Genomic DNA, 27,779 nt, shown 5'->3' with positions numbered 1-27,779 from the left:
TGAGTTGCTGCCTTGGCCAGAGTCCGGAGCAGCCGCCGCCCGAGCGCGCCGAGCTCATTTAGCTACCCCTGCCGGCTCCCTCCCGGCCCAACCCCGACCCGACCCGGCCCGGCCCGGCTCCACGCTCAGGTACATATGCATTTCGGGGTGCATATCACTGCGGGTAGAGAAGGGACAGCAAGCGATCTAGAGGCGGGTTCCAGCGGTCTCTGGGCAGGTGAGGGCGGGTGCCAGGGAGCGCACCCTGCACCGGCGACAGGGGGCGCGCTGGGGTCCTGGGCACGTTACCTCTGGGACGAGCGATCCGGGTTGGAGCTCCCCTCCAGGCTCCACGAACCACAGGTTTGAGAAGGGCGGGGAGAAACTAGGGCAGGTGCTTCGGAGTTCGCGCCTCCCCCGGGGCCCGAGGAGCTTGCACGACGCAGTGTCCCTGACTCTCGCCCAGAGCTGACGGGGCAGACTTTGACCCGCTCCGCCTAGTCCTGGAGCTCAGGGTGACAGCATTTTACCGGTAGGGAAACTTGCTGCCTAGTCTCTTTGGGGCCACCCTCACCCCACCCCACGCGTCATCCTCGCTTTCCCTCCCTCCCTACTCCCCCAGGCCTGGGTGGGGCCCTATTGTCTGCGCCCAGCTTACCCAACTGTGGGGGCCGAGTGCACATTTTCCCAGAGACGCCGTCCCCACCTGCTGAGCAGAGCAGGTGAGCGCTTGGAGGACCGAGGCCCTGCCCTTCAGCTTCGAACTGTACCTGTGGCGCCTCCCTCCGCTCTAGTATAAGCGGGTCTGTGCCTTTTCCTATTGAGGTGGGATGGGGTGACTGGGGAACTGGTAAAGGAAGTGGGCTCAGTGCCCTACCGATGTCAGACACTGGTGGCTTGGGCTTGGAGTCTGGGCCAGCAGAGAGAATTAAGAAGCGTTTGTCCAGTTTTCAGTAGCTGTGTTTTCCAGAGTGTTGATAGGAAAGCAGCGATACCTTTTTATTTCTGCAACCCATTATTGTTGAGAAATCACTCCAAACAAACTTTCCAGGAGAAAGTAGCCCTGGTAGTCTTCTCTGAGGTTTTCCTGTCTCCTTGCTCAGAGCTGATTCCAGACTTGAGGATGCTTCTTGGAGGAAAGCCCCATCCCCCAGCCAGCTCCAGGCTGAACATGGGCCAGTGCCTGCGTTTTGACCCTGTTCTCCCTGCCCCCACCTCCATCCTGTTTGCTAGGCCCCTGAGGCCTGACTGAGGTGGGGGAATCAATGCAGGGTGTGGGAGGGTGCTGAAAGTGTCTTCTTCCTTCCCTTTCCCCTCCTCTGGGGACCACCACACCCCCTTATATGAGGCCTGCTAAGTGCCTCTCCCTCCCGATCTCTGCCCCTTCCCCAGGAATGGGGGTGGGGCAGGGCTGGGCTGGGTCACACTGAGAAAGATCAGGAGAATGCTTGTCTTTCCTCAGCCCCTCATCCCATTCCCCGTTTTATTTAGCTGGCTGACAACTGAGGCAGGAGGGCAGGAATGTTGCCCTTCGCTGGGTTTCTAAATTCTGAAGGTGCAGAGGGTTTGCCAGAAGTCCCTTCTCCACCCACCCTTTTCCTGAGTGTTCGGCGGGGAAAGTGGGACAGGAGGAAGTCTTTACTGTGGAAGGCTTCTTCCACACCAGGCACCCTCAGGCAGAGCAGTGTGAGTGCCACCCTCCCCTTGTCCCCGGTGTGCTGAAAGCTTGTCTCTGGCTGGAATTGTGAACTTCTACTGGGCTTGCTGCTCTGGTTTTGGTCTTTTCGCAGGTGTTTGGAGCCCAGCCTCCTTGGGGGACAGCAGGAATGCCCGGGCTATCCTTGGGCAGAGGGAAGATGGGGCGAGGGTCATTAGTGCGCTTGCTCTGACTCACCTGGGAAGCCTTGATACTTGGTTGTGAATGGGAGAGTGGGGATGGAGATCAGACCCTCCCCTGGAATAACCCCTTAAGTGGGGATCAGACTCGGTCCTGTGGGTGGTGAAGTTATGTGACCACCTCTAGGAAGCACCAGGGGCATGAAGTTTAGGCCCAAGCAACCCGTCTTTCCTCCTCTCTGTGCCAAGGTGGAGGAGGGGAAGGCATTGTAATTACATGAGCTAAATGATTAGTTTAGCTAATCTGGTTTGTGGCCCTGATGAAAAGACAATACTGAGGAAGTATGGCTAGGAGGTGCCTGGCCCAAGCTGGCTTCTGACTGGACAGGAGGGAGGGGAAGCAAAGGTAGGATCCAATTAGTCATTTCTTGCCAGATCAAGTCTGGGCTTGGGTGACAGGAGCCTCCCCCGCACCCGGGCTCCACCCCATTCCCTCTGGAGCCGCCGTCTGGCCGGCTATGGTTGAGCTTGGAGAATGCAGCCTGTGGGAACGGAAGGTCAAGCGGAGCCTGGTTGACTGTTTCCCTTCCTGGGGGCCCCACAGGCCATTGCTCAAGAGAGGAAGGCCCGTCCCCATGCAGAGCTACTTCAGAATGAGGTGACACAGTTGGCTGGTCCACAGAACAACAGTGATTGAGAGAGATAGTCCAATGGAGCACGGGGTCAGGGGCTTGGAGTGACCTAGCTTGTGTCTCTGAGCAGCGTCTTGTTACCTATATAGCTTGGGTCAAGGCAACCCTGCCTCTTGCAGGCTCAGCGACCTCTTTGGCAAACAGGAATAATAAACCTATCTACCCAGTAAGTGCTTGATTGATGGTAACTCAAAGCCAGAAGACTACATGGTACCAAGCCTTTCACTAGGGTTCCCACGAATCATGCTTACCTTATAGGCAGGTGCAGTAATTCCATCCTCAGAAACTCAGGGAAGGGTAGGAACTTGCCCGGTGTTGCGCTGCTAGACTCAAGGAAGCCTTCTGTTCCAAGCTCAGACTTCATTTTGCTGTTTGGCTCTGGTACAACTTGGGAAGGAGTTCTTTTCTCTCTCATTTTTTTCTAGGTGCTAAGGATCAAATCCAAACTAGGCAATCTCTTTCCCATGGATTCTCAGCCCTGGATGGGACTAACCAACCTCCTCGCTGTGCCCTTTTTTCTTTCTTGACAAAGTCTCATGTAACTCAGGCTAGCCTCTGAGGTTGATCTTGAACTTTTCTTTTTAGTGGCAGCCCTGGCTGGCCTAGAACTTGCTATATAGACCAGGTTGGCCTCAAACTCACAGAGATCCACTTGCCTCTATCCCTGAGTACCAGAATAGAAGATTTGCCACCATGCCTGACAAACTTTTTATTTATTTATTTATTTATTTATTTATTTATTTATTTATTTTTTGGTTTTTCGAGACAGGGTTTCTCGTGGTTTTGGAGCCTGTCCTGGAACTAGCTCTTGTAGACCAGGCTGGTCTCGAACTCACAGAGATCCGCCTGCCTCTGCCTCCCGAGTGCTGGGATTAAAGGCAAACTTTTTATTTTTTATTTTTTTTAATTTTTTTAATTTTTTTTAATTTTTATTATTTTTGGTTTTTTGAGACAGGGTTTCTCTGTGGTTTTTGGAGCCTGTCCTGGAACTAGCTCTTGTAGACCAGGCTGGTCTCGAACTCACAGAGATCCGCCTGCCTCTGCCTCCCGAGTGCTGGGATTAAAGGCGTGCGCCACCACCGCCCGGCCAAACTTTTTAAAACAGTTATTATTATTATTATTGCATTTATTTTGTGTGTGTGTTTGAGCATGCTCAGGACACAGCCCATCTGTGGAGATCAGAGGACAATTTTTCAGAGGTTATTTTTTTACTTTTACCATGTGGTCCCGTGGATCCAATTTAGCCTTAACCCCACCAGCCATCTCACCAGCTCAGACTTTGAACTTGTGATCCTCCTGCCTCTACCTCTCAAGAGCTGGAATGACAACAGGCATGTAACGCTGTGGCTGGTTTATTCAGGGCTGGGGCTCGAACCCAGGGCTTCATACATGCTAGAGCAAGCGCCCTACCCCGTAAGTTACATCTTTAGCGCTCACTGGAAGTTCTCCACTGATGCTTTTGGAGAATCTCAGCTCCACAGACAGAAGGGAATTCAGAAAAGCCCTAGGAGACCTTGGGGGTGGTGAAGTCGGGACAGGTTTGTCAGGTGGGGGTGACTCACTCATCCTCCAGGCTGCCAGCACTGGGAAATCTCCCCAGTGAAGACCAAGAGCTGTGATGGTGGGAGTTAGGGGAGAAGAGGGGGAAGGAGAGCATGGGTCGGAACTCTCTGAGCTGGACCCTGGATAGGAAGTGGGATTTGCTCACTTCATTAGCATCCTGGGCTTTGCCAAGTTAAAGGGGGGCGGGGTACTCTCTGGAGAATGGAGACATGTGAGTCAGGTTTAGGCCTGGGTGAGTGTCCTGCTAGATCATGCCAGGTAGTGCAGTCCGGCTCCTTGGAGGGATCTGGCTGTCCTGGCTGGGGACCATCTGGCCTGTGGTAACCGCCACAGGAGGGCCTTGCTGTGGGGTAGGATAAGTTGTGGCGGCTGCCTGTCATTCAGAGCCCTACCCCTCGGGAAAGATTTGGTGGTGCGTGGTCTTCTTGGGTATGACTGATTATGCCCCTCTACCAACCTATCACCTGGCACCAGAATGGGCCTGGAAGTGGGGTCTGGGGCTAGGTTCAGCCTGTGTACTGGTATAGCCTGAAGGCTGAGGCTCTGACCACTAGGTTGTCATATTCTTAAAATCAGGAGGGGAGCTGCGTGGTGGTGGCACACGACTTTAATCCCATCTCTCTGGAGGCAGAGGCAGGCAGATCTCTGTGACTCTGTGAGTTTGAGGCCAGCCTGGTCTACAGAGCTAGTTCCAGGACAGCCAAGGCTACACAAAGAAATCCTGTCTTGAAAAACAAAACAAAACAAAATAAAACTCAGGAGGGAACCACAGCGTAATGGTTACTGATCCCGGAGAGGAGAACGCTAAGGAGCCTTGACTGAGGAACACAGAGGGAGAATGAAGTCATTCTGGCTACCTGCCACACAGGTAGATGAACTTGTGGCTTTCTAGCACCCCGAGGGCCCCGGAACAAGGGAGTAGGGGACAGAATAGAGGTTAGACAGAAGAAAAAGACGTCCTATCCAGAAGACAGTGTGAGCTCCCCTGCAGCCGGAGTTACAGGGGGCTGTGAGCTGCCATATGGGTTCCGGGAACTAGTCTGGGTCCTCTCCAAGAGCAGTAAGTGCTCTTAACTGCTGAGCCGTCTCTCCAGCTCTGGGTAAGGAGGTCTTCACTTGAGCAGGAGGAACAGGTCGAGGCTCATCCTGGCCTGCAGGCACTTCCTGTGGGTGAATAGTCTGAGACCTACTGAGTCCTTGGAGGAAACTTTTTGTTTGGGGACTTTGGGGAGAAGAACCACATGGCTGTAAGGGAAACCAGCATCCGGCAGCTGGCTGGCCCTGTGAGAAAAAATGGTGAAATTGAGGACAAGTCACTGGGATTTTGTCTCTGCAGATGAGAGACACCCTGAGGCCTTTCTCCTGGGACAGAGTTGAATCTGGTGAATGTCTGGCGACATGGACTGTCCCATTTTCCAGCAACTTCCTGGGCTAGGTTTGAAGAGAGAGATAGCTCTTTGTCTGCTATGCTGGTCTCCTGACCTTTTGACCTTTTAACTGACTGCAGAGGAGGATGCTCTTTTCTTTGCCTTTCCCCAAGGTGGAGACAGTCTTATGTCACTCCTTAGAGGGAAGAGGCTGAGAGGTCAATGAGCTGCCTCATTGTGGGGCATCACTCTGCCTCCCTTCCTTGTGAAATTCACATTTGATCACCTTTTTTTTTCGTTTTTCTTTTTTGTTGTTGTTGTTGTTTGTTTTGGTTTTTCGAGACAGGATTTCTCTGTAGTTTTGGAGCCTGTCCTGGAACTAGCTTTTGTAGACCAGGCTGGCCTCGAACTCCCAGAGATCCGCCTGCCTCTGCCTCCCGAGTGCTGGGATTAAAGGCGTGCGCCACCACTGCCTGCTGTTTGTTTTTAAAGACAGAGTCTCTCTTTGTATTCCTTGCTGCCCAGGAGCTCACAGAGATTCCCTGCCTCTGCTTCCTGAGTGTTGGGATCAAAGGCATGCGCCACCAAGCTCAGTTATCATCTTTTAATTTTTTTTATATTTATTTATTATGTATACAATATTCTGTCTGTGTGCATGTCTGCAGGCCAGAAGAGGGCACCAGACCTCTTTACAGATGGTTGTGAGCCACCATATGGTTGTCGGGAATTGAACTCAGGACTTTTGGAAGAGCAGGCAATGCTCTTAACCACTGAGCCATCTCTCCAACCCCCCATCTTTTAATTTTTTTAATGTACATTGGTGTTTTGCCTGCAAGTGTGTCTGCATGAGGGTGTCAAGCCTTGGCACTGGAGTTGCAGACAGTTGTGAGCTACCGTGTGGGTGCTGGGAATTGAACCCAGGTCCTCTGGGAGAGCAGTCAGTGCTCCTAACCACTGAGCCATCTCTCCAGCCTCCCCCTCCCCCGATCAATTTTTAGAACTGAGAAGTGCACAAAAGTTTTTGAGAATAAAAAGTTGTCCTCAATCTGAATTTTGTGAAGCAGCCACCTTGAGCCCTCCCTCCCCTGCCCCACTCTCCTGTCCTCTGATCTTTACCTCCCAAATGTGTACTGTATACAGTGGGGAGTTGATTTTATTCCTTCCCTGAACAGGGGTCAGAACTCAGCTGGAGGAGGACTTTCTGCAGCCATTCAAGCAATTCACTTTTTTTTTTTTTTTTTTTTTTGAGGTGAGGGGAGGTCAAGACAAGGTTTCTCTATGTAGCCCTGGCTGTCCTGGAACTTCCTCTGTAGACCAAGGTTGGCTTCCAACTCACAGAGATCCGCCTGTCTCTGTCTCCCAAATGCTGGGATCAAAGGCGTGCGCCACCACCGCCAGGTTTAGTACTTTACTCTTAAGCCCCTCATCCAAGAAATCCTCCCGTGCCCTCACCATGGCAAGTTGTCATTTTTCTAACAGTTATCTGGGGGGGAGGAGGGAGCGTGTGTATACCACTGCATGCAGGTAGGAGTCGAGGGGCAAGAGTCAGTTCTGTCCTTCTACCGTGTGGCTTGATCTCAAGTCGTCAGGCTATGCAGCAAACCCAGCCAAGGTGTTCTCATGATGCCTGCTTGCAGAGCAACTTTCTGCAGGCTGTGTTGTCTGGAGACTAAGTGTTCAGGTCCTTTCTGTCTAGCCCTATCCTGCAGCATCATACCCTAACTGGCTGGGCTCCAACTGCTGTTAATGGGGCAGCCGATGCTCCAGCGCTAGTGCTGGCTGGTGGCGTGTAACAGCAGGAGTGATTTTCCATTCCCAAGAGTCCTGGTTTGGGCTCATCTGCTGGCTCTGGACAGGACGCTGTCCCAAAGGCCGGGATGCAGCTGCAGCCAGAGCCCTCTGCAGGGGAACCCTGAGGTTCTCTAGGTCAGGCCTCTTCATTTTCCCATCCTGCTCTGTTTGCTTTGGGATGCAGCCCAGGAGAGAACAAACAGCAGCTGGGTCATGGCCTGAGCCTCTCCCACTCCAGACCCCTTCTCAGAGACCTGGCCTGGGCTGCCAGGCTGGAAGTGAGGTTTTCCTTTGAAAACTTCCCTTGTCTTCTTCTGTCCTCAGCTTTGGCCACGCATGGCTCCTGGTCTGCAGAGGGAGGCCATGGTGTCTGCCCAGGAGCCTCTCACCATGGTAGAATGGGGTGTTGGGGGACAGAGAGGGGTTCCCTCCTGGTATCGGCAGTCTCTGGAAGTCCCTATGTCTGTCTGTACAATAAAGGTGTGTTTCTGTCCGCGGAACTGCTGGCTACATCCCAGCTGGATCTAGAAGCCGTGAGGAGGGAAGGTTGGGGCTGGTGACCCCTCTAAGCAGTGACCCCCTGAGGCAGAGACTGTTCTGTTTGGACTGGCCACTGCTCCTGGTTGAAGGAGGGAGTGAGGGAGGCAGCAGCTGTGTTCAGGTCCACGCAGAGTCTGAGGAAAGGGGTCACATAACAAAGAAAATGTCAGTTAGGGTTCGGTTCTGATGGAGACCCTCTGCCAAGCTGCCCACCCACCACGCCCGCCCTGCCTCGATCTAAGCCGGTGGATCTGGGCATGCATAGGGTGCCAGTCTCTGACCCAGAGGACCTGTAGGGGAGCCCAGCCTTGCCTGCCCCCCATGCAGCGGCCACATGCCTTGTTTCCGCACCAAGGTCCAACATGGTCTCTCAGCAACCTGTTCCTGAGCATATTTCTCAGTGTCTTACTGTCATGTAGCAGCCCAGCTTAGCTGAGCCTGTTACTGACTGTCCCCTGCAGGTGCTGGCCAGGCCGGAGGCTGCTGTCACTCTGGTAGGGTTATTTTTAAAGTCAGGACTGGGCGTCATTCTGCAGGACAGCTTGGATGGAGGGTGCCTGGTGCCAACACCCCAGCTGGCTCTACAGAAGAACAGGCATGAAGGGCGGGGCTCTCCCCTGACTGGAGCCAGTGGGGGAAGGGCCCTTTGCATACCCTTTAAGGGCCTGTATCTTCTCTCTTCCTGCCTTTGAGCTGCCCCCTTACTCCACCCTGTTGATCTCTGTGCTGGCTTCTTCCTCCCTGCTGCCAACAATGTCACAGAGTCCCACCGCTAAACAAAGGTCCCCCCATTCAAGTAGGAAACCCGCCCTGTCCCTGTCTCTGTTCCTACCCATCTCTGGCCCAGCGCCTGGGCAGGGCCCCCACCACCTGTCTCCCTCACTTCCAGCCCGGCTCTGTTCATTGCAGATGGCCTGACCTGTGGATCTAGGGTGGAGAACACCAAGACCAAACTGGGTGCGGCTTCTCCATCCCGGGAATGGCCAAACCTGTACTTTTGCTTGTTGTAGAAGAATCTCCCAGGTTCTCTTGAGTTGGTAGGGGAAAAGGTGAAGTTGATTGACATCCTGTCTGACGCTGGACTACCAGTCTTCCTGTTGCAAGGATTGCTGTCTCTGTGAGGAGTTCTGGCGTTTCCTGTCTCTTGCCCGCTTTCAGCCTTCCCTTCACTGACATCGGAACCCTGCTGCCTTAGAATCTGAGGCGCCAGTGCTTTTTCTGAGATCATGGGGCCAGCCTTTTTGTGGGTAAAACCCAGAGAGGTTAAAAAAAAAAAAAAAAAACCCAGAGGTCCCCAGCATGTGTGGTAGAGCTGAGACCAGGCCCTAATATGAGCAGTGCATAGGTGGGAGGTTCTTCACCTCGAGCACCCTTATTCTTTTCTTTCTTTCTTTCTTTCTTTTTTTTTTTTGAGACAGTCTCTCTGTAGCTTTGGGGCCTGTCCTGGAACTAGCTCTTGTAGACCAGGCTGGCCTTGAACTCACAGAGATCCGCCTGCCTCTATCCGCCTGCTGGGACTAAAGGCATGCACCACCACTGCCTGGCTTATGCTCTTGTGTTTATAAGACCTGGAACAGTCCTCCCCGCTTTTTTTTAAGCTTTTCAAGAAGGGTTTCTCTGTGTAGCTTTGGTTCCTACTCACTCTGTAGACCAGGCTAGCCTCGAACTCACAGAGATCCGCCTGCCTCTGCCTCCTGAGTGCTGGGATTAAAGGCATGTGCATCACCTGCATCTGGCCTGAGCACCCAGCTTCCTCCAGACTCCAAGAGGTGGACTAAATCCAATCCAAAAAGTAAGACAGGCCCAGCACTGAGCAGAGAGCCACCTAGAAACTGGGAATCTGCAAAGGCCTGCCAGTAGGGTTGGAATTCACTGGATATTAGAGAGCTGGCCGCTTGCCCTCTGATATCCTTTGACCTGAGCATGACCCTGGGAAGCTATTCAGCCCTTGGCTTCCCTTGGCTCCAGGCCTGACCAGCTGGGCCCGAGGACCAGCCTGCGAGCAAACCCCCTCTCCTGAGGCTCACCTTGACTGCAGTGTTCCCTTCTAACCCAAGGCTGGCTCCTGTGGTTTGGGATAAGCCACACTCTCCTGTGTTTCTGGGTCCTAGGGTTAGATGGCTATCTCTGTGGAAGGCAGCTTTGTGGTCTGATTAGGGAGCACATGCCTGCAGCTCTTCCTCACCCTCTTGACTCGGCCTCCACAGGGCACTGGAGGGTCACTGCCAATGGGTTTGCCTTCTCAAGAGCTTGGAGGTTTTGTTTTGTTTCTTTGCCTTCCCCCAAAGGTGATTTCTGGGACCCACTCATTCTTCCCAAGTTCCTCAGTTCTCTCTTGGGAAGCACCCTGGGGGGCAGAGGGCAGGATGGGGGAAGGCAGGGTTTTCCTGAGCCAGCCTCCTCCACGCTCCTGGCTCCTGATTTTCTACCCTTGGCCTTTCACTTGCTGCTGCTGCTGCTTGGAGCCGGGAGGAGGGGAGCGTGTGAAGGTGGGGGTGTTCTAAAATAGCGACTCCTGGCAAGTGTCTGGGAGCAGCTGTGCACATCTGGCGGCACAGAGCCTGCTGTCGCTGGCCTGGGCCTACTGCTGTTTATCAGCCCCAAACGAAACTCTGAGTCACCCGGGGTGGTGGGAATCGAGAAAGGCGGCAGCTGGGAGCTGGTGCTGCTCTTGCCTGTTTTAGGACTGCTTGTGGCAGGGGAGGGGCTGTGTGGCCCATGAAGGGCGGGGAGAACGTTCATCAAGCTCTCCTTTTTTCTACGAAACAGTGTCTCCTTCTGTAACTGGCCTCCCACTGGTGATCCCTCTATCCCAGTCTCCCGGGTGCTGGCATGACAGGCGTGTTCCACCATGCCCCTCTGTCGTCATGCTCTGGGAAGGGGCCCCTGATTCCCTTTGTTCCTGGGGTGGCGCCTCTCGGTGCACCAGGTGCCCCACCCTCGTTTTTGCAGGTTCCCCTGGCATCACAGTGGAACACGCTGCTGGGAAGATGCCAGGCGCCACCCCATTTTATGCGTGGACTAGCCTGGGCTCTGCTCATTCTCTGAGGCCAGATTGGTGTGTGGAGGGTGAAGACCCTCACTGCTAAGCCTCGTGGTCCTCTCTCTGGTCCCATGGCGAGGCATCTATGACTTAGGGAACAAAGCTTTGAAAGCCATATGTGAGATGACATTGGGGGTCTGGAGGCATGTGTGAGAGATGGGGACACATAGCAGGCCTGCAGACATTCCCTGGCTGCCTGTGTCTGGGTGGTGGCGGCTGGGATGGGGTCAGAGTGCATGGCAGTGGGGCCCAAACAGACCAAATGGGAAACCTCCACACATCAAGTGGGTGCAGATGCTCTTGAGTCTTCAAGTGGCCCCAGGACTTCAAGCAGGGTGAGATTCCTCAACAGCAGTGACCACTCCAGAGGCCTGCTACACTCCATGCTGCTAGTCTGGATTCCAGGAAGCTGAGCCAATAGCCCAGTTAGGACTGCAACACCCTGGTCCCCAACACTGAGCACCCTCTAAGAGCCATCCATAGTGGGTCCTTTCCAAGCACTCTCCTCACACAAGCCATCTATGAGAGTGGTAGAACCTGAGTTTGAAGCCCCTGGCATCCAACCGGGAGATGGATTGGCTAGGGAGTAAGCCAGCCAAGATTTGAACTGGCCTGTCAGGATCAGAATACTGGGAAAGCTGGGAACTGGAAGAGAGGAGGGCCTGGTTAGGCTTGACCTTCTGGAAAGTGAGATCAGGAGCTGAGGGAGACTGGGGTGTGCCCGAGAAACCTGTTGAACAGCTTCCCTGTCCCACCCAGTCTCTCCTCCAATGGCTGGCTGGGTGCTGCAGCCTCTGCAACCTTCCGCGGGAGCTGCAGGGGAGGACTGGTCTGCAGGGCCCCAGCAGCTGCCTGAAGCCCTTAGTTCCTTTGCCACTGGAAATGTTGGGTTGGGAACGACTGGTGAGTTTAGCTTGGGGCCCAGACTGGAGGCGTCTGGCTGTTTCCTGTTTCCACACCAGAGCTGAGGAGGCAAGCCCAGGACTTAAATTAACCACAATGGCCCATCTTCAGCTCTACGGTGCCTAGGCAGTCTTCTGGTGGGCGGCCCATTTCTGGACTGGGTGCCCTTCCTCTTCACCCCTGCACCTTGTTGTCTGTCGTCTTCTGAGGGCCTTGAGGCTCTGGTGGGGTATCAGGAGAAGGAGAAGGGCAGATTCAGGGAGGAGGGCCCAGCTGAGTTGAAACTGGGGGTGGCTAAGCACGCTCTTGTTTTTCGCTCCAGCAGCCACCATGGAGGTGATGAACCTGATTGAACAGCCCATCAAGGTGACTGAGTGGCAGCAGACGTACACCTACGACTCAGGCATCCACTCAGGTGTCAATACCTGTGTGCCCTCCGTCAGCAGCAAGGGCATCATGGATGAGGACGAAGCCTGCGGCAGGCAGTACACACTCAAGAAGACAACCACCTATACACAGGGGGTGCCCCAGAACCAAGGTCTGGACTCCAGAGTAGTCTTTTTTTTTTTTTTTATGGGACAGAAACTCTGACTGGATCCTGGTGGGAGGTAGATCGAGGGGGTCCCTGGTTTGAAAGAAGTTCCTACTCTTGGGGACTTAGGAAGTCTGAATGGGAACATGTGGCTTCCCAGAGACAGACACAGATGTCATTTCCATGATCTCCGAATATGGGAATATGGGCATATGCTCTGCCCAGCGGTGCCAGTGGTTGGAAGGGTGAACCTGCAGTTCTTGACTTCTGGGGTCCCAGAGATGTAATAGGGAGACTTCATTGCTACCCTCAGTGGGAACCTGGTGATTATTGGGAAGACGCGCATCTGATGAGAGAGACCGGGAACAATGCCCCCCATCCCCACCCCCTACCAATCCCAGTTTGGTGGAAGCAGCACAGTGTTCAAGCCTAGGCTAGGCTAGCACATGACAGGCAGATGTTCCAGGGACAGGCACACAGCAGCTGAGACTCTGTTCTGGGTTTCTGTCACAAAGGCAAACACTCTACCAGTCCAGGTGCTCCTTCCTCTCTGGGACAGAGGTGCACATGGCTTTAGGACTGTCACTCACAGATGTCCCCAGAGTCCTAAACATTCCCGGGGGATTAGCTCTGGGGCCTGGACAGTTTCAGGGTGAGCAGTGGCTGGTTGGGGCTCTATGAGCCCTGTCTCAGGTCTCCTCCCTGGCCCCAGGCTGGAGCCTCTGTGCCTGGCAGGGCCAGGTGCATGTTAGGAGCGACAGCAAAGCATACGGATGGGAGATCTCTGTGCAGCCTCTTCTTCCTCATAATTAGAGAATAACCCTCGGCTTGCCTCTCTAGGGCACTGGGACATTTGCCATGGCAGGGCTATCTGGGACTTTTTAAAAATAGCTCCCACCCAGCCCAGAGGTAGAACCCAGTGTTTTTCTTGAGGGCCTTTGCTCCTGCCTTCCCAAAGCCTCGGTCCCGTCCTGTCTCTTCATTGGCTATGTGACCCTGGCTGGCACTCTGAGACTCATTTTGGCCCTTTGTAGGGAGGAGAGTTGCTACTTTGTGGCAGGTGAGTGTGTAATTAGAAGGGTGACGTTTAGCTTGTCTAATCCCGTGACTGCCCTGATGGTTACAGGTGGAGGGGGGTGGGGCTTTGGACACCTGAGTCCACTGTTTTTATGACCTTTGTGTCCAAGGTCCTAGAAACGGAGATAATATTATACTTGCCTTGTGAGATTGATGTAAGAGTGAGTGAGAAAGTGGGAGAAAGGTATTTAACCCACAGTTAGGCACAGAAGTACTCCACCATTAGCTATTCTTTTGGGTTGTCATTATTTATGTGTGAGTATGTCTATGTAAATGTATACACACATATGCGCCAGGGTACCCTTGGAGGCCGGAAGAGGGCATCCTCTTTTGGATCCTTTAGAGCTGAAGTTACATTGTTTGTGAGCTGCCTGGTGTAGGTGTTGGGATCCGAACTATGACCTTCATGATAAAACAGCAAGTACTCTTGACCATTGACCACACTCCAGCCCCTGGTTTTGTTTCTGAGGCAAAGTCTTATGTAGGCTAGGCTATCTCAGGTGTAGCCAAGGATAGCCACAAACTTCTGACCCTCTTGCTGCCACTTCTGGAGTACTGTAATTATTACATGAGTGTACCACCACGCCTCGTTTTATTCAGTGTTGAGAGTGGAACCTTCTTAGGCAAGCATTCTACCAACTGAGTTACAGCTCCAGCCACAGCTGTTAATGATTATTGCTGAGCTGGCCATGGTAGCAAAGGTATGTGATGCCCCAGCTACTTGGCAGGCCGAGCCAGGAGAATTACAAGTACAAAGGCTTCCTGAGTACAGAATAAGCTCAAAGTCACTTTGAGAAAGGTAAAATATTTTTAATTTTTAAAGTATGTGTGTGTTTGTATGTATATGTGTATGTGTGTATGTATATGCACCAAATGGGTGCAGTACTTATGGTCGCCAGAAGAGGGCACCTGAACCTCCTGGATCTGGAGTTAGATATGGCTGTGAGCCACCATCTAGGTGCTGGGAATGGAACCTAGGTTCTCTGTAAGAGCAGCAAGTGCTCTTAACTGCAAAACCATTTCTCCAGCCCTTAGTGTTTTTTTTTAAAGGATGGGACTATAGCACAGTAGTGGGGTGCTTGCTGAGCAAATATGAGGCCCTACTTTTACTTCCTAGAGCTGTATTGCAGTACATAAATATTTGCTGTAGACATTTTTGTAAGGATAGGTGTCAGATAAGAGTCATAGCTGTGATTTTAGTTAGTTGTCATAGAGTTCCCTATGCTGGGTGGGCTAGATGGGCCTCATGATAAAAGGTGATAAAAGCAGTGGCAATGGCGATCTCCCAGAATCCTGTTAGGTACAGAACCGTGAGTGACGTCCTGTACTTTGGTGGCGCATGAGGCAGCTTGGAGCCGTGTCTGCACAGCTTACCTTGCCCTTCGAGTCTCCCTAAATCTCATGTAACTCAATCCTTGCGTCATTTGGCTTCCAGGTGACCTGGAATACCAGATGTCCACGACAGCCAGAGCCAAGCGAGTGCGCGAGGCCATGTGTCCAGGTGTGTCAGGCGAGGACAGTTCTCTACTGCTGGCCACCCAGGTAGAGGGGCAAGCCACCAACCTGCAGCGACTGGCAGAGCCATCCCAGCTGCTCAAGTCGGCCATTGTACATCTCATCAACTACCAGGACGATGCGGAGCTGGCCACGCGGGCTCTGCCTGAGCTCACCAAGCTGCTCAACGATGAGGACCCGGTCTGTGAAGGGCCTGGAGGTGGGGCGGGACAAAACTAGCTGTCCCCAGAGGGAAGGAAGCCATGAGTCTGGCATCTGGAGACTGACTTTGGTCATCTAAGCTCTGTGAAAGGATGTCGTGCCCTTTGCCTTCCTTCCCCCTGTGGAGGAGGAGCCTGAGCCATACGCTCAACACCTCACATGCTTCCTCCAGGTAGTGGTGACCAAGGCGGCTATGATTGTGAACCAGCTGTCCAAGAAGGAGGCGTCCCGCCGTGCCCTCATGGGCTCGCCCCAGCTGGTGGCGGCTGTGGTGCGCACTATGCAGAACACCAGTGACCTGGATACAGCCCGGTGCACCACAAGCATCCTGCACAACCTCTCCCACCACCGGGAGGGCTTGCTCGCTATCTTCAAGTCTGGAGGCATCCCTGCCCTCGTCCGAATGCTCAGGTAACTTGCTCCTCTGCAGTACACGAGCCAGGGGCCTCCCAGCACCCCATTCCTGGGCTTCCATACACACGTTAAGCACCACACCCATCCTGGCTCTCAGCCGCTCAGAGCCCAACCCAGAGACAGTAACGTAAACAGCAGGCTGACTGTAAGGATATAACGTAATTTACAGCAGCAGAATGGTTGAGATTGCCCAGAGGCGGCGTAGCAGTGCTTTGACAGAGGAGTGGATTCGGTCAGAGTTGATAAGGGGAAGCTGTCCTAGCAAGAGAACAGCATATCTGAGCCCCTCCCAACCACGCGGTTTTCCCCCCTTTCCTGGCCTTGTACTGACATTGAGCAGGAGTTCTTTGAGGGTAGGGAGGCTGTTTCACTCCCCTCGGAAGTTTTCATGGGGCTTCTCCTCCATGACCTTACACACAGTAGTGACTTAGCCATTCAGGCACCTAGTATGTAATTAGCACCCTGCCGGACCTCAGAGGCAGGAGTGGAGATAGAAATGCTGTATGCTGATGTCTTTAAGAGTGGGGTTGAGCCGGGCGGTGGTGGCGCACGCCTTTAATCCCAGTACTCGGGAGGCAGAGGCAGGTGAATCTCTGTGAGTTCGAGACCAGCCTGGTCTACAGAGCTAGTTCCAGGACAGGCTCCAAACCACAGAGAAACACTGCCTCGAATAACCAAAAAAAAAAAAAAAGAGTGGGGTTGAGCCGGGCGGTGGTGGCAGTGGCACACACCTTTAATCCCAGCACTCGGGAGGCAGAGGCAGGCGAATCTCTGTGAGTTCGAGACCAGCATGGTCTACAAGAGCTAGTTCCAGGACAGGCTCCAAAACCACAGAGAAACCCTGTCTCGAAAAACCAAAAAAAAAAAAAAGAGTGAGGTTGACCGGACATGATGGTAATCTCCTTTAGTCCCAGTCCTCAAGAAGTAGCAACAGGTAGACCTCTGTGCATTTCAAGCCAACCTGGTCTATACAGAGAGGCTAGTCAGAGCTACATAGTGAAAACATGTCTTTAAAAAACAAAAAACAACAACAACAAAACCAGAAAGAAAAGAATGGGACCGGGTGTCTTGAGGGCGGGGGATGGCTCAGTCAATAAAGGGTTACCTCTCAAGCATGAGGACCCAAGTCAATCTCCAGCACCCATGTTACAGTGCTGGATGTAGCAGGCTGCATTTGCAACCCCAGCCCTGGGGGAGTGGAGACTGGAGGAAGCCCTGGAGCTTACTGCTGTCTGCCTAAATATAGCCTAATTGGTGAGCTCTGGGCCGGTTAGAGACCCTGTATCTAAGGAGGGGGATTGTGTTCCTGAGGATGGCACCTGCGGTCGTCTTCAGGCCTCCACACGTTCACGAACACCAACACACGCACAAGTGAAAAGGGAGAATGACACATTGGTGGAGGGCTACTGGCATGGGGGTGTTGATTTGGGGTGAGCTTTCTGGATGTGGTAGGCACTCCTTCCACATCCACATTCAGGCTGGGCTCTGGGAGCTGACTCACATGGGTTCTGCCTGCTTCCCAGTTCCCCTGTAGAATCTGTCCTGTTCTACGCCATCACCACGCTGCACAACCTGCTGCTCTACCAGGAGGGCGCCAAGATGGCGGTGCGCCTGGCTGATGGGTTGCAGAAGATGGTGCCCCTCCTCAACAAGAACAACCCTAAGTTCCTGGCTATCACCACCGACTGCCTGCAGCTCCTGGCCTATGGCAACCAGGAGAGCAAGGTGGGTCTCTCCAACACAACTACAGCATCCCGGAAGGCATATTAATGTGTCTACAGATGACTGTGTCTCTTATCCTATATCTGAATTCTTCAGTACCAGTATTTTTTTTTAAATATTTATTTATTTATTATGTATACAATGTTCTGTGTGTATGCCTACAGGCCAGAAGAGGGCACCAGACCTCATTACAGATGGTTGTGAGCCACCATGTGGTTGCTGGGAATTGAACACAGGACCTTTGGAAGAGCAGGCAATGCTCTTAACCGCTGAGCCATCTCTCCAGCCCCAGTACCAGTATTTTAAGGGTAGAAAAAAATTAGGGCTAAGGATATAACTGAGTGATAGAAAGCAGCCTAGTATGCTGGATGATCTTGAATTCAATCCCTAGAACTGAAAAGGAGGCGGGGTGGAGAGATGGCTTGCAGTACCCATGGAGGCCAGAAGAGGATGCTGGAGTCCTAGAACTGGAATTAGCTACGGTTAAATCACCATGTAGGTGCTGGGAACTGAACCATGTTTCTCTGGAAAAGAGCCATCTCTCCAGCCCTCTCTGTGTGTTTTAGACAGGGTCTCAGTATCTAACCCAGACTGACCTGGAACCCTAGATTTCCTTGCCTCGGTTTCCCAACGGCTGGATTAGAGGCGTGGAGCACCGGCAGGACTGAAGGCCTTTTTCTTTGTTTGTTTTTAAACACTTCTAGACTTTATCCTCAGTGGGTTAGCACTCTTTCCTAAGGATTATAGTGTGTTACACTACAGTCATGATAATGGCTGTGCTAGGCTTCCTTTGCCACATCCTTGCCAGCATTCGGTATTAACCTTTTTTTTTTTTTCAAGATATTGGCTTATTTGATATCCACAAAAGCCATTTAGACTTCAGCAGGAGATTAGTAATGATAGCTCCATCACATGCGCGCGTGCGCACACGCGTGCGCACACACACACACATCCGTTGTCTCATGCTCGCCTTTCCCTCCCCCACAGCTGATCATCCTGGCCAATGGGGGACCGCAGGGGCTAGTGCAGATCATGAGGAACTACAGCTACGAGAAGCTCCTCTGGACGACCAGCCGAGTGCTCAAGGTGCTGTCTGTGTGTCCCAGCAACAAGCCTGCCATCGTGGAGGCTGGTGAGTGTGAGGACCAACCGCGAGGTGACCTGTTGGGGAACGGGAGAGGTGACACAGACCTGAAGAGTTCTTGCTATGGGGGCTTCGGAGATGGCTCAGAGGTTCAGAGCACTGGCTGCTCTTCTAGAGGTCTTGAGTTCAATTCCCAGCAAATACATGGTGGCTCACAGCCATCTGCAATGAGATCTGGTACCCTCTTCTGGCCTGCAGGCACACATGGAGGCAGAATGTTGCATACACAATAAATAAGTTCTTGCTACTTTTCCGGAGGATCTAAGTTTGGTTCCAATTATCTACATTCGGTGACTTACAACTGCTTGTAGCTCAAATTCAGGGGATCTGATACCCTCTTCTGGTCTCAATGGGCATTGAACATCACACACACACCAATAAGCCTTTAAAAATAAAATTATAAAAGAGTGATCTATGGGGTCAGGAGGATCAGGGTAGGGTCCTTGCCCCGTCAGTCTGGCTCCCCTAAGGCTGACAGAACCTCTGTTCCCTCCCCAGGTGGGATGCAGGCTCTGGGTAAGCACCTGACAAGCAACAGCCCCCGCCTGGTGCAAAACTGCCTGTGGACTCTGCGCAACCTCTCGGATGTGGCCACCAAGCAGGTGAGTCGGGGCCTGGGCCCGTCTCTGGGAACTATGAGTCCCCCTCCCTCATGGCTAAGGCTGGAAAGGCCCAGAAGCCCATCACACCTTTAGTGGGAGGCTTTCATCCTACTTAGGGTTTGGGATGGGAAGAGGAAGGGGGCTGACATCTTTAAATTGGGGTTCAGGTGATGGTGATGGGACAGTTTGGGCCTAGACCCTGGAACAGGAGCTGTACCGTTGAGGAAAATCCAACTACAGGGGCTGGAGAGATGGCCCATGGGTGAAGAGCATTTGCCTGTACCTCTGGCTCCCAGGGCTTCTGAGGGAGCCAGACTTACACATGGTGCACGTGTGTTCATACACATGTATGCACATGGTGATATACACAGGCAGGCGAAACACCCATACATACACATAAATAAAACACTAACCACAGAGCAAGTCCCTGGCACCATCTTCCAAGCAGACGTCTGTCCCTGTGTTTACCCATCACCACTGCCCAGCAAGTGCTTGTCCATTCTGCATGGCTTCCATGGGTGTGAGAGCTGACTTTAACCTCCTCAGACGCCTATATTGGTTGTGGGAGAAACTGAGGCTCAGGGAGTTAAAAGAAAGCGCATGCCGAGAGCTGGTAGATGGCAGAGCTGGCGCTCTGACCCGTGGCTGTGCATCTCCGAGGCCTATAGTCTTGTGGACCCGGCAGCCTTCCTTGGGAGAAGAGAGGTTTCTGAATTAGGGATTTTTCTTGGAAGTAGATTTACCTTGGGGATCCCTGGTGTGACAGAAAAGGGCCAGCAAGGTGAGATGTGACAGGATCAGCTGACCACTGAAGCCTCTGACCTCCTTGCTAGCTTCCTCTTGACCGGAGGCCTCCTGCAGGCAGCAGAGAGGAAGCACATGGGGCAGAGGAAAAAGCAGAGGCTTGGAGGCAAGCCTGCAGCCGTGAGTCTGTGGGAAAATAGCCGGCCTTCCTCAGCCTCACGGCCTCTATTGCTCCAGGAGTTGCTAACAGCTTTCCCCAGGGCACGCGAGGCCGTGGGGTGAAGGTTTCTGGCCACATAAAAGAAAGACCAAGGAGCTGGAGAGATGGCTCAGAGGTTAAGAGCACTGGCTGCTCTTCCACAGTTCCTGAGTTTAATTCCCAGCAACCACATAGTGGCCCACAACCATCTATAAAGAGATCTGGTGCCCTCTTCTGGCCTGCAGGGATATACATGCAGACAGAACGCTGTATTTATAATAAATAAATAAATCTTTTTTTTTTTTTTTTTTAAATGTTTTATTTTGTATACAACATTCTGCCTCCACGTATGCCTGCACACCAGAAGAGGGTGCCAGATCTCATTATAGATGGTTGTGAGCCACCATGTGGTTGCTGGGAATTGAACTCAGGTCCTCTGGAAGAACAGTCAATGCTCTTAACCACTGAGCCATCTCTCCAGCCCCCTAAATAAATAAATCTTAAAAAAAGTAAAGAAAAGAAAAGAAAGACCAAATCGTTCAGCCTATCCGCTCCCCTTGGACCTACTGGGGAGGCCGTGTAGAGGTGATGTGTCCCTCATCCTTCATGCTCCTCCTCTCTCAGGAGGGTCTGGAGAGCGTACTGAAGATCCTGGTCAACCAGCTGAGTGTGGATGACGTCAACGTCCTCACCTGCGCCACAGGCACCCTCTCCAACCTGACCTGCAACAACAGCAAAAACAAGACGCTGGTGACGCAGAACAGCGGCGTGGAGGCTCTCATCCACGCCATCCTGAGAGCCGGGGACAAGGATGACATCACAGAGCCTGCCGTCTGTGCCCTGAGGCACCTTACCAGCCGCCACCCGGAGGCCGAGATGGCTCAGAACTCTGTGCGCCTCAACTATGGCATCCCAGCCATTGTGAAGTTGCTCAACCAGCCCAACCAGTGGCCGCTGGTCAAGGTAGCCACGAACGGCAGGGGGTTCGGGGTGTGCGTGCGTGCGTGCGCGTAGGCGTACGTACGTACGTGCGTGCTGCAGGGATATAGTAAGGAAGGGCGCGGGAGGAGCAGCACAGAGGACCTAGACACACTAGCTCAGACAACAGGAAGGACAACTCTCAGCAGTTTCTATTTTAACATTGTCTCTGCTCTAGAGACCTGCAGTCGTTTTGCTTATCTGTTTTTGTTTGTTTGTTGTTGTTCCGTGTGTTTCTTTATTTTTAAATTTTTTTTTTTCTTTTTCGAGACAGGGTTTCTCTGTGGCTTTGGAGCCTGTCCTGGAACTAGCTCTTGTAGACCAGGCTGGTCTCGAACTCACAGAGATCCGCCTGCCTCTGCCTCCCAAGTGCTGGGTTTAAAGGCGTGCGCCACCACCGCCGGGCTTAAAAATTTTTTATTAGAGGCTGGAGAGATGGCTCAGTTGTTAAGAGCACTGGCTGCTCTTCCAGAGGTCCTGAGTTCAATTCCCAACAACCACAGGGCCGGCTAACAACCATGTGTAAAAAGCAAGGGAACAACACCCAAAGTTGACCTGTGGTCACACACATATATTAACACATTAAAAAAATATTAGCATTTATGTATTTATTTTGGTTTTTTGAGACAGGGTCTCTCTGTGTAGCCTTGGCCATCATGGAACTCACTATACAGATCAAACTGGCCTCAAACTCATGTAGATTCTCCTGCCTCTGCCTCCTAATTGCTGGCATTAAAGGTGTTTGCCACCATGCTTGGTTCTGGCTTGCTTTTGAGACAAGGTCTCTGCGATGTGTAGCCCAGGCTGGCCTTAGATTTGCAATTCTCCTGCCTCAGACCCTGACTGCTGAGAATACTATAAGCGTGTCCCACCTCCGTGAGCTAAATCCAATTATTTTAAAAAGTAGAGTCTCAGGTACCCCAGGCTGGCCTTAGATTGTATCTGAGGATCACTTTGATCCTCCTGTCTCTACCTCTCTCAGGTGTGGGCATGAGAGCCATGTGCCCCCACACCTGGTGTAGTGCTGGGACTCAAACCCAGGGCTCGGTGCATGCTGGGTAAGCCCTCTACCACCTGAGCTAAAGCCCCAATCTTAGATCTAGACTGTTTCTGCCCTGTACCTACAGCCCCATCCCCCCAAGCAGGGCTTCTCAAATAGTGAGGACTTTCCTTATACGGCTGTCGCTGCATTGGGGCTGGGATTCAGAAGAGAGGGCAGCAGGGACAAAACACCTGAAGCTGGGGAGTTGGGATCATCTAGACGTTCAAGGAATATCTTTGATCACTGCCTCCTTCCTTGCCAGGCAACCATTGGTCTGATCCGGAATCTGGCCCTGTGCCCAGCCAACCATGCCCCACTGCAAGAGGCCGCGGTCATTCCCCGCCTGGTTCAGCTGTTGGTCAAGGCCCACCAGGATGCCCAGCGACATGTGGCCGCAGGCACCCAGCAACCCTACACGGTACATGAGCTCAGTGGCAACTGAGGTAGCCTCTTTGGGAGGGGACACCGGGGGAGGGTCCTCTGAGTTTGTGTGTATAAAAGAAGAGGGTGAGCTGACATCAGTGCCAACTCCGGGAACTAGTGACCGGGGTCAGGGTCTTGGTGGGGGAGGGTGTGGCTTTGTCCAGGGCCCCGTTGTCCCCATCCTCACGCTTCACGGCTCTTCTCATGCAGGATGGCGTGAGAATGGAGGAGATCGTTGAGGGCTGCACTGGAGCCCTCCATATCCTTGCCCGGGATCCCATGAACCGCATGGAGATCTTCCGGCTCAACACCATTCCACTGTTTGTCCAGGTGAGTCCAGAGAGGCAGGAGATGTGTCCCCGGACACTGCCGAGGGTTTGGGGGTGTGTGGACCAGGGACTATGCAGAAGGGTGGATGAGTGGCTTTTCAAGCTCAGAAGCCCAGGAGGTGAGATGTAGCCACGCAGGCACTAGGAGCATCTGCGTGTTCAAAACAACCTGAAAAGCACAAACTTGGAAAACGACAGGAGCTCATTAGCGCCGGGTCCCAGCAGCGTTGTGGGCAGAGTCAACAAGTGGCTCCCAGGTGGCTCATAAGCAAACAGGGTGCAGCCCAGGAATTTATAGAAATGAAATCTAGCCCCCAGTGAGAGTTCATTTTCCACTGTCAAACTGGCCAACGAAGGAGATAACTTGAGGGTTGGACGAGCGCCTTGTGCCCTGGCGTGTGTGTTTGTGTGTGTGTGCGAGCGCGCACAGCCTGGGAACTACTGTTGCCGTGTGAGGAGCGTCTTGGAAATATTCCTATCCTTTGACCTGGAATTCAAATCTGACCCCCTCTTGAGGAAATCATTTAACATAACTTAAATGGCAGAGGTTTATACAGGGAGATAAATAACAATTGCAGACACAGCTGTCCCAAACAAAGTCTTTGTCTGGTGGTAAGGAAACGGTCTGGAAGGAAGCAACTGGGCGTGGGGGTACATGCTTGTCATTCCAGCACCCAGGAGCGGAGGCAGGAGGATCAGTCAGGCAAGAGTGAGCTTAAGGCTACCCTGGGTTACACAAATCTCCATCTAAAAAACAAGAAGAAGAACAAGAATGTCAGGACACAGTGGTTGCTGGGGAGGCTGAGAGACCGGTCTAGACCTTATCTTTTAGAGGAAGAGCTAAATAAACAGAAGAATAGCTTGTTATGTCATACAGCCATACAGCCACACAGTGGGATGCTTGTTTAGTTGTGTGGTACTAGGGGTTGAACTCAGGGCCACAAGCTTGGAGACCAGCACTCTACCCCTGAGCTACCCCCGCCCAGGAAGAGTTGGTTTGTTTTTTGTCTTTGGAAACAGTTTTTCTGCCTAGTTTTTAGCGTGAAGGACTCACCCCATCCTGTTTTCAGTGCTAAGAGATTGTTTCAGTCGACAGCTGTTTTCTCGTTCTCATCCGTATGAACGCATAGCTTGATAGGGCAGGTTTTGAAATACACAGGGAAATGCCTTATTCTTCTATGGCAGGCCAGGACAAAAAAAAAAGAGGAATCAAAATGAATAGTGGAGCCGGGGAAACAGCTCAGTCAGTGAGGTGGTTGCTGTGCGACCGTGAGGACCTGAGTTCGGATCCCCAGCACTCAGGTGTGGCAGCGTAACCGAGTGAGCCTAGCCAGCCAGGGAGCCTCAGGTTCAGTGAGAGACCCTGTACACAAACACACACACACACAAAGTTGGAGAATCGACTGACGGAAACACGTGACTTCAACCTCTGACCTTCATACACAACTACCTGAACCCACATGTACATGTGCCCCCAAACACAATCACCATGATATATACATGTATTACACACTTGGGCTCACATACTCACATACACAGATGCACACGCACGCACACATCTATAGTGTGTACCAATGGTCTGTAGTGAAACACACTGGTAATTTGCTGACGTGTTAGCAGACTGTCTGGTCAGGGAATAGCGCTAGTCTGCTTTTTCCCCCTTATGTTTTCCCAGGTTTCCATTTTCTAAGATGGCTAGGCTGGGCGAGGGTGGGCAGCACTGTAGGTACAGTCTGACTTATCTCACCTCCTCCTGCGTCCTCTGTCCTAGCTCCTGTATTCCTCTGTGGAGAACATCCAGCGTGTGGCTGCCGGGGTGCTATGTGAGCTGGCCCAGGACAAGGAGGCTGCCGATGCCATTGATGCCGAGGGCGCCTCTGCCCCTCTCATGGAACTGCTCCACTCCCGCAATGAGGGCACCGGTGAGGGACTGTGCCTGTGGGCAGGTGCCAAAGGGAGGAGGCTGGGCTCTGTTCTTCCGGCCACAGTAGAGTTAGCCTCTGACTTGGACCTCCCTTCCCCCTCTGCTCAGCCACCTATGCCGCCGCTGTCCTGTTCCGCATCTCGGAGGACAAGAACCCGGATTACCGCAAGCGAGTGTCTGTGGAGCTCACCAACTCGCTCTTCAAGCATGACCCAGCTGCCTGGGAGGCTGTGAGTATCTGACGGGGCTTGAACATCTGATTGTGCAAGCCACAGGGGCAGCTCATTGCTCTCTGAGGAGGCTTAGCTGACCTCAGAGATTTTATCTTAGTTTTCAGGTGTGTTTTTTTATTTTTATAGAGTCTTGTGTAGCCAGGGATAACCTCCAACTCTGTAGTAGTCATCTCAAGGCTGATTTTGACTTTTTGTTTGTTTGTTTTGATTTGGTTTTGTTTTTTTGAGACAGGGTTTCTCTGTACGGCTTTGGCACCTGTCCTGGAACTTGCTCTATAGACCAGGCTGTCCTTGAACTCACAGAGATCTGTCAAGGTTGATTTTGAACTCAGTTTTTATTTTTGCTTTTTTGTTTGTTTGTTAGTTTATTTTGGGGTTTTGCGAGACAGGATTTTTCTGTAGCTTTGGAGCCTGTCCTAGAACTAGCTCTTGTAGACCAGGCTGGCCTCGAACTCACAGAGATCTGTCTGCCTCTGCCTTCTGAGTGCTGGGATTAAAGGCATGCGCCACCACCATTCTGGCTGTTTTTTTGAGACAAGATTTCTTTGTGTAGCCCTGGCTTTCCTAGAACTAGTTCTGTAGACCAAGCTGAACTCAAACTCACAGAGGTCCACCTGCCTCTGCCTCCCTAGTGCTGGGACCAAAGGATTTTGAACAACTTCTTCTTCTTCTTCTTCTTCTTCTTCTTCTTCTTCTTCTTCTTCTTCTTCTTCTTCTTCTTCTTCTTCTTCTTCTTCTTTTCTTTTAGATTTATTTATATATATTTATTATATTTATATGCATGCATAACAGAAGAGGGCATCGGATTCCATTACAGATGGTTGTGAGTCACCATGTGATTGCTGAGAATTGAACATAGGACCTCTCAAAGAGCAGCCAGTGCTCTTAGCCACTGAATCATCTGCCATCTCTCCAGCCCCCAACACTGGTGTTTTCTTTTCCTTCTCTGAGGGGTCTCCTGGCCCCTTAGAGCACCTCTCTGTCCTTTGGTGGAAAGGTAGCCCAGAGGATACTTTCCATACCTCCTATGTCTTTCTATTCTTCCTTAGGCCCAGAGTATGATCCCAATCAATGAACCCTACGCAGATGGTAAGTGTGGGGACCCAACCCATTGCCCAGGGCTATGTGGGTGAGAGCGGAAACCTATGGTAGCCAATGTGTTCCAGTCTAGATTCCTGCAGTGGGTGGGGTGGGGTGGGGAGGGAGCTAGAGTCCTAGCAGTAGGCCTGTTCTATTACCATGTGTGACCTGCAGATCCCTGGACAAGCCTTTCTTTTTCGTCCCCAGACATGGATGCCACCTACCGCCCCATGTACTCCAGCGATGTACCTCTGGACACGCTCGATATGCATATGGACATGGATGGGGACTACCCCATGGACACTTACAGCGACGGCCTGAGGCCTCCCTACCCCACCGCAGACCACATGCTGGCCTAGCTGACTCCACCTCAGTATGGCCCCTTCCTGTCTTGTAGTCCTACTCTCTGCCTGTAGCCATGGTTACGGTGGCACCTGCTTTCCCCTCTGAATGGTCTGGTGGGGACAGTTCCATTCTGGGCTGTAAATCCTGGCTCATGTAGGGTGGAGGAGGGGTTTAGGAATCCTATGCTTTTTGATCCATTGTGCTCTGGCCTGCCTTGATGAAGATGAAGATTATTATTGACAAGGTTTTACTATTTCAGGCTGGCCTGAAATTCACTATGTAGCACAGCCTGCCCTCAGATCTGTCCCCAGCCTTAGTGACATCACTTTTTATTTTTTTGATCATTTTTTTTTCTTTCATAAGCCTGGAAATTGAACCTAGAACTTTGTGTGTGCTAGGCAAATGCTCTGCCACTGGACTGCATCCTTAATCCCGGTTTTGTCTTCCATTATATTGAAATAGTCTCGCTAAACTGTCCAGGCTAGGCTTTAACTCAGTCTGGAGCCCAGGTAAGCCTTGAATTTAAGATTGTCCCGCCTTACTCCCCTAAGGGCTGCACCGCTGGAGCCTCGCTCCTTTGTGTTTGTCCCTTCCTTGCTTGGCACCCAGCTTCTGCTCCTCCAGCTACTTCTAAGCAGATAAAGAAAAAGGTGTTTTTCGGGGGTGATAGGCAGGTGCCACAATAGCATCCTGAGCTTCTAGGGGATGCAGGCCAGCCAAGCACCTGATCCCTGTGTCTGTATGCCCCACAGGAGCTGTTTCTCACCCGGGAAGCTCTCGAACAGACTGTGGGATGAGACAGAAAAGTCCCCGAACCCCGGGAGCCAGCCTGGACGTCCTGCTGAACCCATGCTTCAGAGAGTTCCCTCCGTAGGGTTTCTTGGGATGGTGTCTGCTCCTGCTTCTCTGCCCTGGACTGTGGATCCAGGCTCAGCACCTTTTCCCCCTCCCCACTATGGCTATGGCCACTAAAGCTTTAGACTCAGCCTGTGTTCTTGCACAGTAATCCTCTCAGCTCTACTCCAGCTGCTTGGGCTCCCTTGACCTCCTTCCCCGCTTCCCTGTACCAGGGGGCAGTTTTCTCAATGAACTTCAGCATCCAACTGCCCTGCCCTCCTGGGATATCCAAGACACAGGTTCACAGCCCCGACCCCTGACATCCAGTGCTTCTTTTGAAAAGTTCAGGGACCTTCTGGGGGGAAAAGAGTGGGGACTGCAAGTGCCCCCTCCAGGACCTGCCCTTCTCTCCAGATTGCTAAGTCTGCTTTGCCCCTCTCCAGGGGAGCTCTTGGTGAAGCCCCCTTCCACCTTGCCCTACACTGGTCCAGCTCACCTGCAGAAGTGCTCTAGATCACCCCTCTGGTGTGGTGAGGGGCTTCCTCCTCCCCTTCCTGTTTGACCCCCACACCACCTCCTGCACATGGGTTTGGGGGGGACTAGACGGGGAGTTCCATCAGAGAGTTTTATTATGATTGCTTTATGTTTTTGGTTATTGGTTTTTCTTTTCTTTTTGTTTTTGTATAGACCAAAGCAAAGAAAATAAAACAAGACACAGATCCAA

General features: G+C 52.3%; 1 protein-coding gene across 3 annotated transcripts; it reads left to right on the top strand.

The window, feature by feature from the left end:
- Positions 1 to 27,779, top strand: Jup (junction plakoglobin). 3 transcript variants are annotated; one of them, XM_057776201.1, is made up of 15 exons: positions 1 to 129; positions 12,040 to 12,252; positions 14,759 to 15,018; positions 15,212 to 15,450; positions 16,977 to 17,178; positions 18,163 to 18,307; positions 18,818 to 18,921; positions 20,489 to 20,827; positions 22,147 to 22,302; positions 22,518 to 22,637; positions 24,408 to 24,558; positions 24,669 to 24,790; positions 25,843 to 25,882; positions 26,081 to 26,246; positions 26,971 to 27,779. In XM_057776201.1, the coding sequence occupies exons 2-14, from the start codon at positions 12,045 to 12,047 to the stop codon at positions 26,230 to 26,232; spliced, it is 2,238 nt and encodes a 745-aa protein (XP_057632184.1). In that variant the 5' UTR covers positions 1 to 129; positions 12,040 to 12,044; the 3' UTR covers positions 26,233 to 26,246; positions 26,971 to 27,779. The 3 variants fall into 3 exon arrangements, with proteins under 3 accessions (XP_057632184.1, XP_057632183.1, XP_057632185.1); XM_057776200.1 differs by having other exon boundaries at positions 12,037 to 12,252; XM_057776202.1 differs by lacking the exon at positions 1 to 129 and adding an exon at positions 493 to 511 and having other exon boundaries at positions 12,037 to 12,252.

This window comes from Chionomys nivalis, chromosome 7, assembly GCF_950005125.1.
Source record: "Chionomys nivalis chromosome 7, mChiNiv1.1, whole genome shotgun sequence".
In the NCBI taxonomy this organism is placed as follows: Eukaryota; Metazoa; Chordata; class Mammalia; order Rodentia; family Cricetidae; genus Chionomys; species Chionomys nivalis.
This window is presented reverse-complemented; position numbering and strand designations above follow the sequence as displayed.